We start from the raw sequence: 18,277 nt of genomic DNA on the forward strand, positions 1-18,277 counted from the left end.
AGATAAATCCACCATTGGAGCTGCTCATAATCACCTGAGAATTACCCAGAAATATGTGAAATAGCTTTTGGACGAGATTTTCATACTTAGCATTGGCCAGAAAACTAACAGTTCTTCCCACAGAGAGCATTTCATCTGTGGTGGCTTCTTGACATAGGCTTCCAAGTGAAGGAATGCTGTGTCAGCAGTACGTACTTATTCAGTATTGAGTGAATGAAACCTGAATGAGAACAACTTAGCACCCTTTGGGCGTAAAAAATACTGTGTAGCTACAACACAGCAATTCTCAGTCTAGTTGAAGGAATTGTTATTTCTAAGAATGTGGCTGGGTACCTATCACACATTTTTATTCCTGGCTTCTCTAACCACTTGAAAAAGTCAGTATCATCTTTTAAATATACATCAAAGGGTAGGAAAATAAGTTCCTGGAACTCATCCAGCACCCCTCTCCCCAGCATGAAATTTCATTTGTTACAGCAGTTCTGGGTGGGACATGTGTGAAGGATGGATAATGGCATGAAACCATACAGCTGTTATGTAGTAACTTAAAAGGAAATTAGTATGTTATTAAGTAGAGAGTAGACTGTTACCAACTGGACTGACAGAAGAAACCCAAAATACTTACAATCTTGCAGTGGCAGGAAACAGGCCTCCCAGTCAGTCAGGTTGATTTACTTTGAACAAAGTTAGTAGGGCCTTTGTGAGACAAGTTTGGCTGGAGATTGAAAGACCAGTTGTTGATTGTACTGTAAACTTTTCCCAGAGTTCTGAGGAGAGAGCAGTGGCAGTACCAGCAGCAGTTTATTGCAGACAAGTGTATTGATAGGTAGAGATGACTAATAACATAGGTTTGATGATAAAGAAAACCAAGAGCAGTAATCTATAAAGATGTTAACACAATTTTTGTGGTTAGCAGAAACTATTCCTCCTTTATCTTCCTTAACCTGGAAGTATGTATCCATAGAAATAAATTTTCAGATGGGACAGGTAAAACCAAAAAATAAGTCGTAAGCAATACAACCAAAAACGTTGCTGTAGCAGAAAGCTGTTTTAATCAACACTTCTACTTTTCCTAATTCTATAAAGTTTGAGGAGGAAGGGGGAGGGTACTTAATTGAAATTGGTGACTGTGGCCAAATGGTAATTTATGGTTGACAAGGGCTGATGGCCCCAGTTCCCCTGGTCAGCTTCTACTTGAGGTGAGTTAACAGTACCTGTTGTTTAGGTCATAACTTGAAAGGATATAGTAAGTGCATTATTGATATTAAATAATTTGACTTCTTTTATATGCTTTTCATTATAGGACGGTTTAAGTTTGCACATGGTGCCAGAAAATATTGACTAGAATTTTAATACTTAATGCTCCGAGCATAGCAATTTTACATGCTTCACTAGTTCTCTGTATTGCGCCCTCTTATATTTTCCTTTTGTCTGTGGCTTAACAAGATAAAATTAGCATTAAAAAAAAATTTATCAATGCAAGTACTGCTGTTTTAAATACAACTTGTCTACACATTTTAACCTTCTCTTGTCAATATGCCAGTATCAATACTCGTTTACAACCTTTTAAAATAAAAATTAAGGCAAGATCTTTTTGTGTCTTTGTACAGGAAACTCTAAACACAGTGAAATGGGAGGAAAAGAAAATGCAATAATAAAGACAAATAAGGTTTGTTGAAATAAAGAAAAATATTTTTCTTAGATTAATAACAGTTTATTATTGTTTTGGTACATAACTCTAGTGCCTCATGTATATCAAAATATTTAAATATAACTATTGGGTGGGCCAAAAAGTTCGTTCGGGTTTTTCAGTACGATTTAACAGAAAAACCTAAATGAACTTTTTGGCTAACCCAATATTACCTACCTATTATGGAAAGATTTTGTTTGCTGTAACACCAACCTCTCTTTACTTTTCTAGCCTCAAAGATCAAATCCGTGTACAAATCAGTGCTTCAGAAATTTTTTCTCCAATATCTTCTCTTCTAGTAGTCACACTGGGGAATCTGCTTTTACCAGTACAGCTTACTGGTTAGTATTTTCTGCTTTTAATTTATGCTTTTTATATTTGATATTTTAGTTATTAAAGTTAACTTTTGGTAGAAATTTAAACTTGGCTCAACAAACATTATGAAAGCACCTTGTTTTATGTTTTTGTTTCTTTTGGCAAATAAAGGGAAACCTGTTACTTTGTGACCCTCTGTTATGCAGTGACTGCCTATGCTAGTGGTCTTCCTTTTCCTTAATAATAAATTTAGTTGTTCTACACAAGGTTTTTATGTGACAGAGAAGTAGGCTAGTTGTTAAATGATGAGGGAAGTACCTAATAAAGCAGAACACTTTCAGGGTAGACTCAGTCATCTTTGAATCCTTTAGTAACTGGCATTATAGATCGTGAGTAGATATTTGTGGAATTTGAAGATTAAGTTGGAGTTTTAAAATCCCATGGAGTTGGTTGAATGAACGAGACAGATTAAGATTGTGATTTAATTTTAGAGGTTGGCAAGTTACCCAAAGAAAACAATTACATCCGAGTAGCCTTTTGAAAAACCGAACTGTACCCATTTTTGGTTACAAAAATAACCATGCCTTCCTTTACTTTCTTCTTTCGTCTTACACTTAGCTTCAGGTGGCAACTATTGCACCCAGAATTCTGGCTGGAACTGCTTGCTGCAACTTTGGTTCATGGGATAGAAGTGTTGCTTTTTTCTCTCAATAATAAGGCTATTCGTCTGAATTGACTTTTTAAAAATTCTGTCAAGATAGAAATTCAAGTGTTATTTTTATGAATCAGATTAGTACAATTTAGATTTATAATATAAAAAATTTAGGAATGAGTTCATTTTGAAAGTTTTTAAATAGAAAAATGTTCTTTTTTTAAAAAATGTGATTTATAATGCTAGGTATAAAAACTTCTGCTATTTATGGTATAACTCAGTTGTTATTCTGAACTTAAATATTTGGAATTCTGATGAGGGTCTAAAATTTATCTTTTAGTACAGAATTTATAGAAGTCAATGAAATCAGTGCGTTGATTAGGCAGAAGAGACAGGAACTGGAATTGTCATGGTTTCCTGATACATTACCTGGAATTGGAAGGTAAAAAAAAAAATTGTTTACTAAAGTGTCTGCATGCTAACATGTGCATAAGATATCATTAATAAGGCACAGAGGTATCTTATTCAATGGGTATGTTTCTAAGAAAGTTTTGTTTAATTCAACTTTGGTGTTTCAGTTGCCTAATGAAAAGCCCCTATTTAAAGAACCCCTTGAAAAGTAAAGAATATTTTATTTATTTGTTTAATAAATGTAGATATTTGATTACTTTAACAGGGAGAGCACCCAAATGATAAGATTCATTATTAGTAATAGCATTCAGATCTTCCATCCTTCTTCTATCTTTTCCTCCATTCCAGTCTTCCCTGTGTGCTATTAGCTGAAGCACTGATTTTATCATGACACTTCCCATCTCCACAGTGTTATTCTAAATCACTACTTGATCAAGTCCCTACTTTGCCCTGACATTCATGACTTTCTATAATCTAGCCCTTTCTTTCTTAGTTTTTTCTGAAGCTATTAACACATTGGTAGGTACACGATGTATACTTAAATCAGGTTCCTATGTAAAGACCAAGTTCCTTGCCAGAGTTTTATATTCATTCCTGTAACATACTGTAACTTTTAGATATCACTGTAATACAGTTCTGCGAAGGGCCTTCACCCTCTAGGAATAACAGTGGAACATAAGTAAAATTAGAAAGTCCAGATATGTATAATATGAAACCTTAGAGCTGTTTTCTTTGTACATGTGCAAGTTGCACATTGTTCTTCAAGCTTCTTTCCTCCTACTCCAGAATCTCACCTTCGACTGGGTGAGATAGCCTTTTGTTATGAGACCTGACTGAACAAAATATGAATCAGAGTAGGAAGAAGCTGAGGGTGGATTGGTTGTGAGTGAAGAAACTTTGGCGTCTTAGCAGGTCCATAGAGACCCTGGGAACCTTGAAGAGCCGTCATCCTCAGATTGAGGGATTTTAGAATATAACATAGCAATAGACATCAGGTGGTTTTTTTCCTTTTTAAAAATGTATTTATTTTGATGTTTTTGGCCTTGATATATGCTGTAAAAACATAAAGAAGTCTAATAAAAAATGTGATAAACATCCATAATGTTTATCACATTCAAAATTCAAGTGATGTAGTTTTACTTTCAGTTTTTGTTACTTTTTTTAAATGTATGGACTGATTCCCCTTTGACCTTGATAATTTCTTTAAAGCCTGATTTGATTAACTCGACTAAATTATCTCTTTGGTTGCCTGGAAGTGGAGGGGGGCTGGAGCAAGGGGCATGAAGGAGCTTTCTGGGATGGCGGAAATGTTCTATTTCTTGTTTGGGGTGGAGGTTATACAGGTGTATACATTGGTCAAAAGTCATCATACTGTGAACTTAAAATCTGTGCATTTCATTTGTGTATTTTATTTATCTGCATTTTATTATCCAAATTTATTATTTTTTAGAGTGGTGGGAAGAAAAGGCTAAAAAATTTTTGACAAAGTCTTGCATTAACTTCTTTAAACAAGAAACAACTGTTATGTATTAAGTTGCCTTTGATCTCCCTTTGCTATTAATTTATCAAAAAACATGCTTTTAAAAGGTTTTCTGTTTTGTTTTTTGCAGCCAGTTGGTAACCATCTTTGAACAATGAGTAACCTTGAGCTTACATTTTTAGCTATTTGGCAAAAAATAATTTAAGCACCCTGTATTTTAATGTCGCTAACCTGATTTGGAAAATTAGTACCTTTAAATTGCTGGTTTAATCTTTAAACCATTTAAACAAAAATGTCTTTTTTTTTTGAATTTTCAGAATTAGTTTTATACCCTGGAATATTGAAACAGAAGTGCTTCCTCTCATCTCCTCCTCTGTGTTGCCAAGAACTATTTTTCCAACAAGTACCATATCTTTAGAAAATTTTGGTAAAGTTTTTGAAATTCTTTCTAGTTTAAAAAAAGTTATTAGCCTCTTTCAGTCTCATAAAAAGAATGAGTGTTGATGACTTAGAAAAAGTGTAAAATAAGGTATAGATAGTAAGTCCTAGATATTTCTATAAATATTTGTACAGTGACTTGACTTTAAAATTGTCCCAACTAGAAAATTCCTTTTAAGAAATTACAGCTTCATGACTTTGAGGAACTGATTAGAAGTCTCCTTTCTATTTAGGGCTTCAGTGTTCAAACCATAGATCTTTAAAGTAATATCTCCTATTAATTATGAACAAATAGTTTGAGTCTTTACTATTTGTGGATAGCTGTTGTCTCTTGCTTTTGCCTAGTGATTCATTAAGCAAATGGCAGTTATCAGATGAAACATATTTTCTTTTGTTGTTTTCCCTATAAAATTGCCCACATGGATTCAAATCTTGGGATAACTCATTTTAGTAGCACTAAAAAATTGGTATTACTCAGGTGTCAGTAGCTATGCATTTATTTATAATTTGATTCACAAGTATATTTTGTTTCACTCTGTTATAGATGTCTATTTTATGCTAAAATAAGCTTAAGCCAAACTATTATCATTTTTTGAAACATACACTTTTTACTTTTTAAAAAACATGTATTATTAGGTACTTCTTGCAAAGGATATGCATTAGCACATACTCAAGAAGGAGAAGAGAAGAAGCAAACTTCTGGTACCTCAAACACCAGAGGATCAAGACGAAAACCAGCAGCAACAACTCCTACAAGGAGATCTACACGTAACACGAGAGCTGAACCAGTCAGTCAGTCTCAGAGGTCCCCAGTATCAAATAATTCTGGGTGTGATGCCCCAGATAGTAATAATCCGTCTGTAAGTGTTTCCTCTTCAGGTGAGTCAGAAAAGCAAACAAGACAGGCTCCAAAACGGAAGTCTGTAAGAAGAGGAAGAAAACTACCTTTACTGAAGAAGAAACTTCGGAGCTCTGTACCTCCCCCTGAAAAATCATCTTCCAGTGATTCAGTAGATGAAGAAATAGTAGAATCTGACATACCACCTGTGTTAGAGAAAGAACATCAATCAGATGTAGAAAGTAGTAACACTGTGCAGATAAATGTAGAAAATGAGTCTGCTAATGGCTTGAGAAGTTGCGGTGAGCCAGTAGAAGAAAGTGAGGAACATGGTGAGACCCACGATACAGAGGAAAGAGTAGAATCTGTATATTCTGAATCTGGTACCCAAGATCCTCCTGTGCTAGTTGGAGAGGAGGAGGAAATTCAAAAAGTTGAGAATACAGGTATAGAGGCTAATATGTTATGTCTGGAAAGTGAGATTTCTAAGAATACTTCTGAAAAAGGAGGTGACCCTTTGGAAAATCAAGACCAAATAGCTTTACCTTCAGAATCAGAAGTAAAAGCTGATGGATGTACAGATCATCTTCCAAATGATTTTCTTACATGTTCAGGATCTGAAATCGAAGTACACCAACGTATATCAAGCCTAGGTGAGATCCCTGAGAATGCAGAGTCAGCGGTTAATGAAGACAACTTTATGGGGAGTCCTATAGTAAAAATTATTGATCATAAAGATTCTACAGTAAAAACAGAACATCTTATTGACAGCCCCAAATTAGAATCTTCTGAGGGTGGAATTATACAAACAGTGGACAAAAAATCTATTGAGAGCTCAGAGGTTCATTTGCTTGGGCATGTTGAAAATGAAGATATAGAAATAATTGCAACATGTGATACTTCAGGGAATGAAAATTTCAATAGTATTCAAGACTCTGAAAACAATTTATTAAAAAAAAATCTTAACACCAAATTGGACAAATCTTTCGAAGAAAAGACTGAATCTCTGGTTGAACATCCCAGATCTACAGAATTGCCTAAAACACATGTTGCACTGATTCAGAAGCATTTTAGTGAGGACAATAATGAAATGATACCTATGGAATGTGATTCATTTTGCAGTGACCAGAATGAATCTGAACTCGAACCGTCTGTAAGTGCTGATGCTAAACAATTGAATGAAAATTCTGTGGAGCACAGTTCCCAAAAGAATATGTCATCTTCTGGTCCTTCAAATGAAAAGGTTGAAACTGTGTCTCAGCCATCTGAAATCCCAATAGATACGATAGATAAAGCCAAAAAGCCTCGTACTCGAAGATCTAGATTTCATTCTCCATCTACAACTTGGTCTCCCAACAAAGACACTGCACGAGAAAAGAAGCGGTCTCAGTCTCCATCTCCCAAAAGAGAAACTGGAAAAGAAAGCAGGAAGTCTCGATCACCATCTCCCAAGAAAGAATCTGCAAGAGGACGGAGAAAATCTCGTTCTCAGTCCCCAAAAAAGGACCCACGAGAAAGGAGGAAATCTCAGTCTCGATCTCCAAAAAGAGATAGCACTAGGGAAGGCAAAAGATCTGAATCACTCTCCCCAAAAAGAGACACTTCTAGAGAGAACAGAAGGTCTCAGTCAAGACTGAAAGATTCCTCCCCAAGAGAAAAATCCAGGTCCCGGAGCAGAGAAAGAGAAAGTGATAGAGATGGGCCAAAGAGAGATCGAGATAGAGAAAGGAGAACCAGAAGGTGGTCTCGGTCCAGATCTCGTTCTAGGTCACCATCAAGATCTAGAACAAAAAGTAAGAGTTCATCATTTGGTAGAAATGACAGAGTCAGTTATTCTCCTCGATGGAAGGAAAGATGGGCAAACGATGGTTGGAGATGTCCACGAGGAAATGATCGATACAGAAAGAATGACTCAGAGAAACAGAATGAAAATACAAGAAAAGAAAAAAATGACATCAGTCCAGATGCTGATGATTCAGATTCTGCTGACAAACATAGAAATGACTGTCCCAGTTGGGTAACAGAAAAAATAAATTCTGGGCCTGATCCGAGGACCAGAAATCCAGAAAAGTTAAAAGATTCTCATTGGGAAGAAAATAGAAATGAAAATGCAGGGAATTCTTGGAATAAAAACTTTGGTTCAGGTTGGATGTCGAACCGTGGTAGAGGTAACCGTGGCAGAGGCGCTTACAGAGGTGGTTTTGCCTACACAGATCAAAATGAAAACAGGTGGCAAAACCGAAAACCCCTCTCAGGGAATTCAAATAGTTCAGGGAATGAGACTTTCAAGTTTGTGGAACAGCCCTATAAACGGAAAAGTGAGCAAGAGTTCTCATTTGATACACCGGCAGATAGGTCGGGGTGGACATCTGCATCTAGCTGGGCTGTGAGAAAGACTCTGCCAGCAGATGTACAAAACTACTATTCACGACGAGGGAGGAATTCTGCAGGTCCACAGTCTGCATGGATGAGGCAAGAGGAGGAAACAACTGAACAGGGTAACGTGTTTATTTACCAACACTTTTATTTGAAGAAAGAGATTATAAATTTAATACCTTATTTATATGAGTTGAAATAATCCCTATTTATAGTTTTATGTTAAAGCGAATCCCAGTTATTTACAAGTCACTGTGTATTGTATAATAGATATACACTTCAATATTTATTTTCTTTTTCCACCCCATGCCTGCCCCAAACCTTGCCAAAGACATAAATATTTTAAGTATAATTTGCTACAGTAGAAGAATTTGAGATAGTCCTATGCAGGATTTAAATTCTGTTTCATTTATATCAGATGTGTGCACTTGAAATTTTTTTTTTAACGTTTTATTTGAATTCTATTTATTTATTTATTGATTGATTGATTGATTGATTGCTCTGTTGGGTCTTCGTTTCTGTGCGAGGGCTTTCTCTAGTTGCAGCGAGCAGGGGCCACCCTTCATCGTGGTGCACGGGCCTCTCACTGTCGTGGCCTCTCTTGTTGTGGAGCACAGGCTCCAGATGCGCAGGCTCAGTAGTTGTGGCTCACGGGCCTAATTGCTCCACGGCATGTGGGATCTTCCCAGACCAGGCCTCGAACCCGTGTTCCCTGCATTGGCAGGCAGATTCTCAACCACTGTGCCACCAGGGAAGCCCTGCACTTGAAATTTTTTTATCGTTTCCCTATAAATAAGTCACTCTGCTAAAGAAAGATTTATCTTTCCTTGACTTTTCTTGGGAACATTGCAAGAAAAACTGTTGCAGATTTTTAAAAAGTGATTAACCTTCTAATTTAGTAATCTTAAATTTTATGTGATTATTTCTTTAACTAAGAAGTTTCTTGAGCTACTGATTCTTTGTGAGTGTTGACCGATGTTATTGTGTGAAGTTATGCTTTAAAATAATTTTAGTTGAATGTTTCCTTTCAGTTAGAAAATCAGCCCACGTTATTTAGGAATGACAGGATTAAACTGAATAATTGGGTATTGGTTTAGGCGTTCTGTTAATTGCTATTTTATTGTAACCAGTGGTTCTTTGTTTCTCTGGCTAAAGAAATTTGTAACATGAATTTTTTTCATAAGCCTTTTTTCTTTTGATAGATTCTAACCTAAAAGACCAAACAAACCAACAAGGTGATGGTTCTCAGCTACCTATAAATATGATGCAACCACAAATGAATGTAATGCAGCAACAAATGAATGCACAACACCAGCCTATGAATATCTTCCCATATCCAGTGGGTGTTCATGCTCCTTTGATGAATCTCCAGCGCAATCCGTTTAACATTCATCCTCAGCTGCCCTTGCATCTGCACACAGGAGTACCTCTCATGCAGGTAGCTGCTCCCACCAGTGTATCTCAGGGACCACCACCACCACCACCCCCTCCCCCTCCATCCCAGCAAGTCAGCTACATTGCTTCACAGCCAGATGGAAAGCAATTGCAGGTATGTTTTCAGCAACTCAAGTTTAATCAACATAGCCATTGTAAACATTTAGCTGTTAGGGACAGATGTTCAAGAAAGGGCTTCCTGGCTGGATATCCATACACAGTGACTTATTCGGTTAGGTTTATGGTAAACCTTCATAACCCCCTTTTCACTGTCCTTCCCCAAACCTCCCACTCCCAAATGAGAAAATGAACTGAATGCATAGTATCAAATCTGAGCTACATACAGGCTGTTGCTGATACCCAAACAGGTTTCTTGGTCAGGTTAAAAAGACCAAATTATGCGCCAAACTAGAATCAAGTGGTGGACACTTTCCCTGATTTATTGGACTTTCAGGGGGTGGGAACTTGTTGTGATTGGGTACTGTGATAAACCTTGTACTGTTTTGTTCAAACACCAGATAAAGCTGTTCATCGTCCATTACCCTCTGTGTTTCATTTTCATGAATTTACCATGTGAAAAAAGTGCCTCTGAGGCACTTCTTAAATATAGAAAAATTTCAATAATAATCTATAAACATTGTGTTGATTATAGTTTCATGTCTACATCTCAGAAATTCTAGAATCCTGACAGCAAGAGTTGGAAGAGCAGGGGAGTGGGAATTTGGGATCTTGTATCTTTTTCTGCTGTCAACTTACTGCAAGTCATTTGACTTCACTGTCTCACTTTCCTCCATCTTTGAAGGGGGGGCATCTACTCTCAAGAGCCTTGTAGGAAAGATACTGTTATTAATGCTGCTCTGCTTCTTGTTGGTTTTAGTGTTGCTGTCAGAACATTACAATACATATATATTTTTTAAAAGTCATCATGAAATATTTAAATGGGGCTCTGTTGAAGAATGTTACTCATTTTTCTTCAGAGTCCTTTAGATATAAATGACCTGAAATATGCATTTCCCTTAAGTACTTAGGTATTGGATTGCTTTGATTTTTTTTTTGATGTTATTTCTAATAGGTGACTAAAAGACTTCTATTGAGTACAAGTAATTCATTAACTGATGATAACTCTTTAAAACAGGGTATTCCTAGTGCTTCTCATGTAAGTAATAACATGAGTACACCAGTCTTGCCTGCTCCGACAGCAGCCCCAGGAAATGTGGGAACAGTTCAGGGACCAAGTTCTGGTAATACTTCGTCATCAAGTCACAGCAGAGCTTCTAATGCTGCTGTAAAATTGGCAGAAAGCAAAGTAAGTGTTACAGTGGAAGCCAGCGCAGATAGCTCGAAGACAGACAAGGCAAGTTCAAAGTTGAGAGCAACTTACATAATTCTGTATATGATAAAGATGAAAAAATAACAGCTTTCTATTGTATAAGTGGTGAAGGGAATTTATTGTTGATAGTCTTAAATTCCAATATTATTTAAAGGGTTCTGTCTGAATATGTTGGTGCCAATTGAATTACTGGTAGTATTTCATATTTATTTTTAGAAATGTTTGGTATGTGTTAGTAAATAACTATTTTGTATTTATAACACTAATATTTGAATAGTTCCTTGCAATAATGTAAATGTAAATGTTTCAATTTTATATTTTTAAAGAATTTTTTTTGAAAGTACGTGATTGGGCAAATAATAATTATACATTTTCCTCTTATCAGAAATTGCAAATTCAAGAAAAAGCAGCACAGGAGGTAAAATTGGCCATTAAGCCATTTTATCAAAATAAAGATATCACCAAGGAAGAATATAAAGAGATTGTGCGGAAAGCGGTAGATAAAGTAAGTTATAGCTTTAGTGGAGTTATGTACGTATTGTTTTGAACATGCCTGTTTTAATAAAGGAATGCTTAATTAAATTAATTAAAATAGTAAGAGGTAGCTTCTACCATTCTTGTCTGTTTTTTTACCTTTTGAGATAACGAAACATGTACCCAACAGGAGATAATGAAACATTAAAAAATGTCTGGTTATCTCTTTGGCATATTTGTTTTTCATAAAGCTATTTTCCTTTAATCTGTTGAAGTATGAGAAAAATATTCCCCCTTCTTTTTTTTTATAGGTTTGTCATAGTAAGAGTGGAGAAGTAAATTCTACTAAAGTGGCAAATCTGGTTAAAGCCTATGTAGACAAATACAAATATTCACGGAAGGGAAGCCAAAAGAAAACTCTGGAAGAACCTGTGTCTGCTGATAAAAACATAGGCTGAAGTGGGGAGCACTATAAAGGACACTATCAAGATACCTGCAAAGTGCAATTTCAACATGTACCTTTAATGGAAAATCATACGTAACTGTGATTGAAATTTGGTTTTGATAAAATTATTTTTTTTAATGTAGGATATAATGTTTTGCTCTAAATAAATATAGTTCTGCACCGCAACTTCTATATCTTTTCCTCCCTTCCACCCCCCCCCAAAAAAAAACAAATTCAAGGGAAAGTAAAGGGGTTAAAGGAATGTGCATTTTTACAAGGACTGTGTTATATTGTGGATACTGGAAGAAGATGTACAGCTCTTTGATTTGAACAGTGGAGTGCATAAATGAACTTCTGAGTGCACTGGTTTTGGAAGAGATATATATAGTACATTTATTCTGTCAGGCTAAAAATAAAGTATGATCTTTATGATTTTTCTCTCTAATTATACAAAGATAAATAATGTATTACCATGAAAAATATTTCTAATAACAGAACATACCAATTGCAGGGTTCCTACTGTGTATTTTTAAAGCACACATCTGAGTAAATTGCTTAGATAGAAAACAAATTATCACACGAGTAAAATTCAGTGTTCAAAACTTTAGAACACTGTTCACCTGTTGTATCACCAAATAAAGGTTATGCTGCTTGGTTTTCTTTTGTGCCTTTTTTTCCCCCAGTTGAGATGAAGCAATTTGATTTGCTAGATTTACAACTTCGGCAGTCTGAGCTCTGTTGAATTTAGAAGACCTGTTTGGAGAAAGTGTTGACTTTGTAGAAATTATGTTCTTCCATAACATCTTCTACTTATCAGAGATGGTAAATTGATTGTGCCAATTGGAGAATTGCTTTTAAGTAGTGACCCTCCCTTCCCTGTGGCTACGGTAGAATCATGACATTTGCTTCAGTGGCTTTCAGATTGTTGCTCATCTGACTAAGTACTAATGAAATTCTTCTCGCATTTTAGAAATCTCCAAATGCTTTACAGTGAATAAAGTGTTAATTTGGTGACCATTTGGTGGCCATTAACCATGTTGCAAAATTCTAGATATTAAAACCGGTGTTTTGGAAAAAGGAGAGGAATTAAATAATGGAGTCTTGGTTAGGCTTTCAGGGACTAGAGATTGGTTTTTTTTTTAGTACTATTTTTATTAAAGGTAAGTTTAAAATGTTCTAGCCTTATTATTTTATTTGGCATCTTGGAAGAAAAAATGGATTATTTCCATGATAAACTGTTTCATTCCAGTAACAGTTTTCAATAGATACCAAATGATTGGAAGGCACTTCAGATAAGATCTTAATGGCACAAAGATGGATCTGTGCCTCAGTGAGACAGACTGACCCTTGTTCTAGCTAAATAGTGAAAGCAATACTCTTTAGGACTGTGCTTTTCTGAAGTAAAGATTATCTGTTTCTCAATTTTATGTGTATAATACTTTCCTGGTGCTAGCTTTGATAGGCGAATTTTGAAATATTGGCCCCAGTAATGATTGGGCTAGTTCATAATCTATTAGATTATGAGTATAATCCCAAAAGTGGTAGAAATATTTCCAAGCAGTTTCTGATCTTTATTCTGCATTTCTGGGCATTTGTAATATGGTATTCTACTGATTTATATATATTTTTAATTAAAGTTTGTGTTTAGGTTATGATGGGGAAAGAGTTTTGGAAGTATATTTCTTCTAATAAAATATTAAGACAGTGTTTTAAATATCAATGCACACCTCATTTGTTTCAGTTTTGAACTCTAGAAACAATTGTGTGAATTTTTAATCTATTTTGGGTTAAAGCTGGTTCACATTTAGAAAATTTTGTAGCAAATTGCCTAAATTGATTAATCACACAACATATTTTTCCGACATTTTCTTTCAGTGACATTTGGGAGTTGGATGACAGTTTAAAATTTGCTTTATACTGTTTAGCTTGTGCAAACATGTTTAAAAGTTTTGAAGAAAAACAGGTGGTGTGGTCAAGAGTTAAAAGTCTCGCATCTTTGGTAGCAGTGCTAAGAATTAATTCCACCTTTCTTGAATAACAACAGTGTACTACTCTGTATCTGGTTGGGGTACTGGTTGGCCTGCAATTGAAATAGCTAGTGAAGAATATTACTGGACTAGAATCAACTTTGAAATATTTAAGAATGTATTAGAAAGTGCATGCTTTATGTTAAAAAAATACATTGCTTTTTAACATTTCCCATTCTTGCTTTTATCAGAAATTTACATTAATTTTGCATGTGCACAAACTTAAAAACATTTTGTGGGGTTACAGATTCCTCTTGTTATTTATGAAGATTCAGTATTAACTTTTGAAACCTTGGTCTCTTTAACTTCCTAGTCACATTGACTGATGTTTTAGGCTATAGTGACGCCTAGAATTTTGAGACTAAAATTAGTTATTTTAACATTCCAAAATTTTTGATTTTTCTCCTCTGGTAATTATATTTTTTCCATCATTTTCCTTTAAATGGCCACAGTGTGTACTGCTTGAACGTTCCATCCAAAAGATGTAGCTTCACGAGCACAGTGCTTGCTCCATGGTCCGTGAGACGTTGTTTGTAGTATGAGGATGGAGTGCTGTCTACTGAAACAATACTCTTATTAAACAGATATGTAGTATGTAATATTTTCTAATAAATTCTTTTGATAAACAAAGTAGTGTCTTTAACATTTTATCATTAAGATTCCTGGGAAATGGTGACTTTCACCACATAAGCTCTTTCCAAACATGTGTTGCAGTATTTCTTGGATTTGTACCAAAGTAGTTAGGCTTAGCATCGCAGTTAACGTAAATGTCCAAGTTGTAAAGCAAGGGGAGTTAGCTGTAAGCATGTATTTTAGTAGCATTTTTTCCTAATTACATATCATTGTAGGAAATTAGAAAAGCTAATTTAGTAAATTAAAAAATCTGTAAAAGAAGGAAGAAACCTAAAAACAAAAGGAGAAAAATAGCCTGTAATCCTACCACTTAAAGGTAACAACTATTAACACTGATCAAACTGCACGTAACTGTGTTGTAACATCTTTTTCACTTAATGTATTGAGAAGTTTCCATTTTAATAAAAATTCTGCAGCATGACTTTTAATAGCTATAATAGTATTCTGTTACACGGATATACCATTACTTAAAACAGTCCTCCACTATTGGATATTAAGCTATTTTTACTAATATAAATAATAAAATTAGCAAAATATAAATTGTACTAATTAAATGACTGATGTAAAAATCTTTATACATAAATTGTACCCGTTTCAGATTATTTTCTGGGAATTGATTCCTGTAAGTAGAATATCTTGATCAGTTTTTATTTCCCCCTAAAATTTAAGATGTAATTATTTACATACACTTGAAGTGTAATTTTTTAAATTGAGTTTAAAACTGAATATATTTAGTTTAAAACTCCATTGTTTTCCTAAGCTGATTTGTCTCTACAAAGAGAACCATCAGAAAGTTATTTTTCCCAAACGCTTCAATGCATTTATAAGATGCTTTTTAAGACTCCCGGAAAATAGTTTTCACAGATCTTTTTCCCCAGCACATGAATTATATCCTGTAAACTTGTGCATTTCTAGTTCCCTTAATAACTTGAAGGTATAGTCATGTCCATGTTCTATTTTATAGGGGCTATATCCATCTGTTGATGGACATTTTAAGTTATGTACAAGTTTTGGTTACTAGAAACAATGTTTTAACACCCTGTGTGACTTACCTCTGTCAATCTTTTTGTATACAAGGTTACATTGAATTTCAGGATATACACATTTTTCATTTGGATAGATGTTGCCAAGTTGCTCTCTGAAAAGTGTCCTAATTTATAGTCCTTCCACAGTGTCTGAGCTTATAGTTTACTCTTAGTTCCAACTTCGATATTGTGACAGCATTTAAGATTGCTCGTTTTTAGGGTCTTAATGAACATTCATTTTATCAAACTGCACACCTACTGTGTGTCAGGAATTCTTGGATTCTTCACATATTACCGGGTTTAATCATACCACAGTTTTCTAAAAGAATGGTACAATAATAGCATATGAAGCTTGTACTATGTGATAGGCATTCTGTCAGACATATTTACCTTATCTATAAAACTAATTCTAGTAATATCTTTGTTCTACTGATGAGAAAATTGAGATGCATAAAGCTTTAACTGAGTTACCTAGTTACACAGCTACTTAGTGATAGAGCCAGGATTCAGACCTAGGATCGGTAGACGCCAAAGTCTGCTTGACTTGGGGTTTTGAGCTCACAGATGTAAACCAACATACCACATGTGGGAGTAATGGCTGAAATAAAAAAGTATAGTGGGAGCACAGAACTGACTTTGCTTGGGGGAATAAGGTGCGAAGAAGGGTGATAAAACCAAAAAACCTTTAAAGGGAGTGACTGCTTTCAAAATCAGGATAGTGGTCACTGATATGGGGGACGGAGGAGGCTGTGACTGAGAGGGGGCAAAGGCCTGGGAAGGAGGGGGACTACCAAGGTCTACTTCTTGACCTGGTCAGTTGTTATATAATAAACTACTCTTTATGCACTTTGTTATATGTGGTGGTATATTTCACAGTAAAAAAATTTGTAAAAAAAATCCAGAGGCCAGCAATTAACTCAAAGCCATTGTTTAGATTTTTGGTAGACAAATCTACCATTCTTCATCCCTTCCCTTCTTTCAATCTAGTCTCAGTGGGAAAAAGAAATCCATGAATTTGGGGAGAAAAAATAATTCCCCACTGAAACAATAATTATGCACCACATAAAACATGCTTCTGTAAGAAATGTGCAAGAGAGTGAAGTGTGCAACACTTAAAAGTGTTTTCTGTATTTATTAGATGGTGGCAGCTTTCAGCTCCCTTTTTTTTTTTTTCAATGATGAGCATTTTTATGGACTGACCTTTCCCCAAATAAGTTTTTGCTTATTAGTGAGGTTGAGCATTTTTCCTTCTGCTTATTATTTTTTATTTTTGGTTGCATTGGGTCTTTGTTGCTGCACGCGGGCTTCCTCTAGTTGCGGCTAGCGGGGGCTACTCTTCGTTGTGGTCCGAGGGTGGCTTATTGCGGTGGCTTCTGTTGTTGCGGAGCACGGGCTCTAGGTGCGCAGGCTTCAGTAGTTGTGGCACGCAGGCTCAGTAGTTGTGGTTCGCGGCCCCTAGAGCACAGGCTCAGCAGTTGTGGCGCACGGGCTTAGTTGCTCCGCAGCACGTGGGATCTTCCCGGACCAGGGCTCGAACCCGTGTTCCCTGCGTTGGCCGACGGATTCCCAACCATTGCGCCACCAGGGAAGCCCTCAGCTCCCTTTTTGCACTGTTATTTTTTTTAACAAATCATGACAATTTCCAAAGCATAACTCAAAAGTTGCCGGTTCCCAGGCAACTGCTCTGCAAGAGTGGATCTGTTTAAAGGGTCAACCTGAAAATTAGGCTAGCGTTATCTTTCACACAGTTTAGCTGTAAACAGGGCATAATATCTGATAATTCAAGTCAGTGAATCCTCTCTAAAGCAAAGGCTAAACGTTTTCCTCATGACTTTAGGGAAGCTATAATGTATAGTCAAGGGATTCTGGAACCCTCTCAACCAAACGTGGTTCAGCCTTGTGTTTTAATTCCAGACTACACTTTGTGGAGCCCATTAGGTTCTCTTAGTGGCCAAACCATTTCTCTGTTTAGCAACATCTAACTCACTTTTGTCCTCCCTGGAATTCTTCAACAGTTTTATTCCACGCATTTTGTTTGTGTGAAAAGTGTTTATAACTTTGATTCTCTTACTAGCAAGCCCTGCACTAGTTAATCTATAATCTCTCTCTTCCTTACCACTATACAGTCTGTCAAATATCTACAGCCCCTTAAAGTCTCTAATTAAAAGACACTTTTTCTCCACAGAGCCCTTCCCACTTTACCTTGCCCCACCCATCAATCCAATGAAGGCTGTCAAATGATGGAACTCCCAAAACATTTCATAATTTTTTTATGGCCCTTGTCCTACCTTTTCTCCTTTATTACTATTTGGTCAAAATGACCCACGTGGTTAACCCTGTAGCTGTGCTCCTGCTTCTTAGCAGCTCGTTTTGGTGATAAAAGAACATTGTGCTTCTCTGTTGTTTAATAAGCTTTAATCACAGTGATTAAGATCAGGACAGAAGTCACTTATCCAAAACACTCTCATTTTAAAAATCATTTTTATTGTCATTTTATGGTTAAAAAAAACATACATGGCATGACTATAAAGTAATGAGACGAGTTTTCATGTGTTGCTTCTATTACTGAGTCTCATTAGTATATAGTCACATCCTGTCTTGAGCTTGGAAGAAAAATATGCCTTGGATATGATTATCAATTTTGTTACTTAAAATTTATTGGGTGCCAACAGAGCACTAGGCACATATATAACACAGAATTTACAGTCT

At 35.8% G+C, this 18,277-nt stretch overlaps 2 protein-coding genes across 7 annotated transcripts in view; one reads left to right on the forward strand and one right to left on the reverse strand.

The window, feature by feature from the left end:
• SCAF11 (SR-related CTD associated factor 11) overlaps positions 1 to 14,871 on the forward strand; it is a 73,513-nt gene extending 58,642 nt beyond the window's left edge. For 3 of the 5 annotated variants that reach the window (XM_030835312.3, XM_030835315.3, XM_030835320.3), the window contains 9 exons: positions 1,611 to 1,669; positions 1,922 to 2,031; positions 2,998 to 3,099; positions 4,866 to 4,975; positions 5,623 to 8,322; positions 9,403 to 9,749; positions 10,770 to 10,988; positions 11,350 to 11,469; positions 11,750 to 14,870. In XM_030835312.3, the coding sequence (XP_030691172.2) occupies positions 1,611 to 1,669; positions 1,922 to 2,031; positions 2,998 to 3,099; positions 4,866 to 4,975; positions 5,623 to 8,322; positions 9,403 to 9,749; positions 10,770 to 10,988; positions 11,350 to 11,469; positions 11,750 to 11,896 (3,914 nt within the window). In that variant the 3' untranslated portion in view covers positions 11,897 to 14,870. Of the gene's footprint in view, positions 1 to 1,610; positions 1,670 to 1,921; positions 2,032 to 2,997; positions 3,100 to 4,865; positions 4,976 to 5,622; positions 8,323 to 9,402; positions 9,750 to 10,769; positions 10,989 to 11,349; positions 11,470 to 11,749 lie in introns of all 5 variants that reach the window. The other 2 variants (XM_030835316.3, XM_030835317.3) reach the window with 2 other exon arrangements.
• Positions 14,872 to 18,090: 3,219 nt separating this feature from the next.
• The window catches only part of ARID2 (AT-rich interaction domain 2), a 178,774-nt gene continuing 178,587 nt past the window's right edge, over positions 18,091 to 18,277 (reverse strand). For both annotated transcript variants that reach the window (XM_030835321.2, XM_030835322.3), the window contains one exon: positions 18,091 to 18,277. This exon is cut by the window's right edge and continues 2,778 nt beyond it. The gene's annotated coding sequence lies outside the window, so the exon portion shown is untranslated.

The sequence above is a fragment of the Globicephala melas genome, chromosome 10 (assembly GCF_963455315.2).
Source record: "Globicephala melas chromosome 10, mGloMel1.2, whole genome shotgun sequence".
In the NCBI taxonomy this organism is placed as follows: Eukaryota; Metazoa; Chordata; class Mammalia; order Artiodactyla; family Delphinidae; genus Globicephala; species Globicephala melas.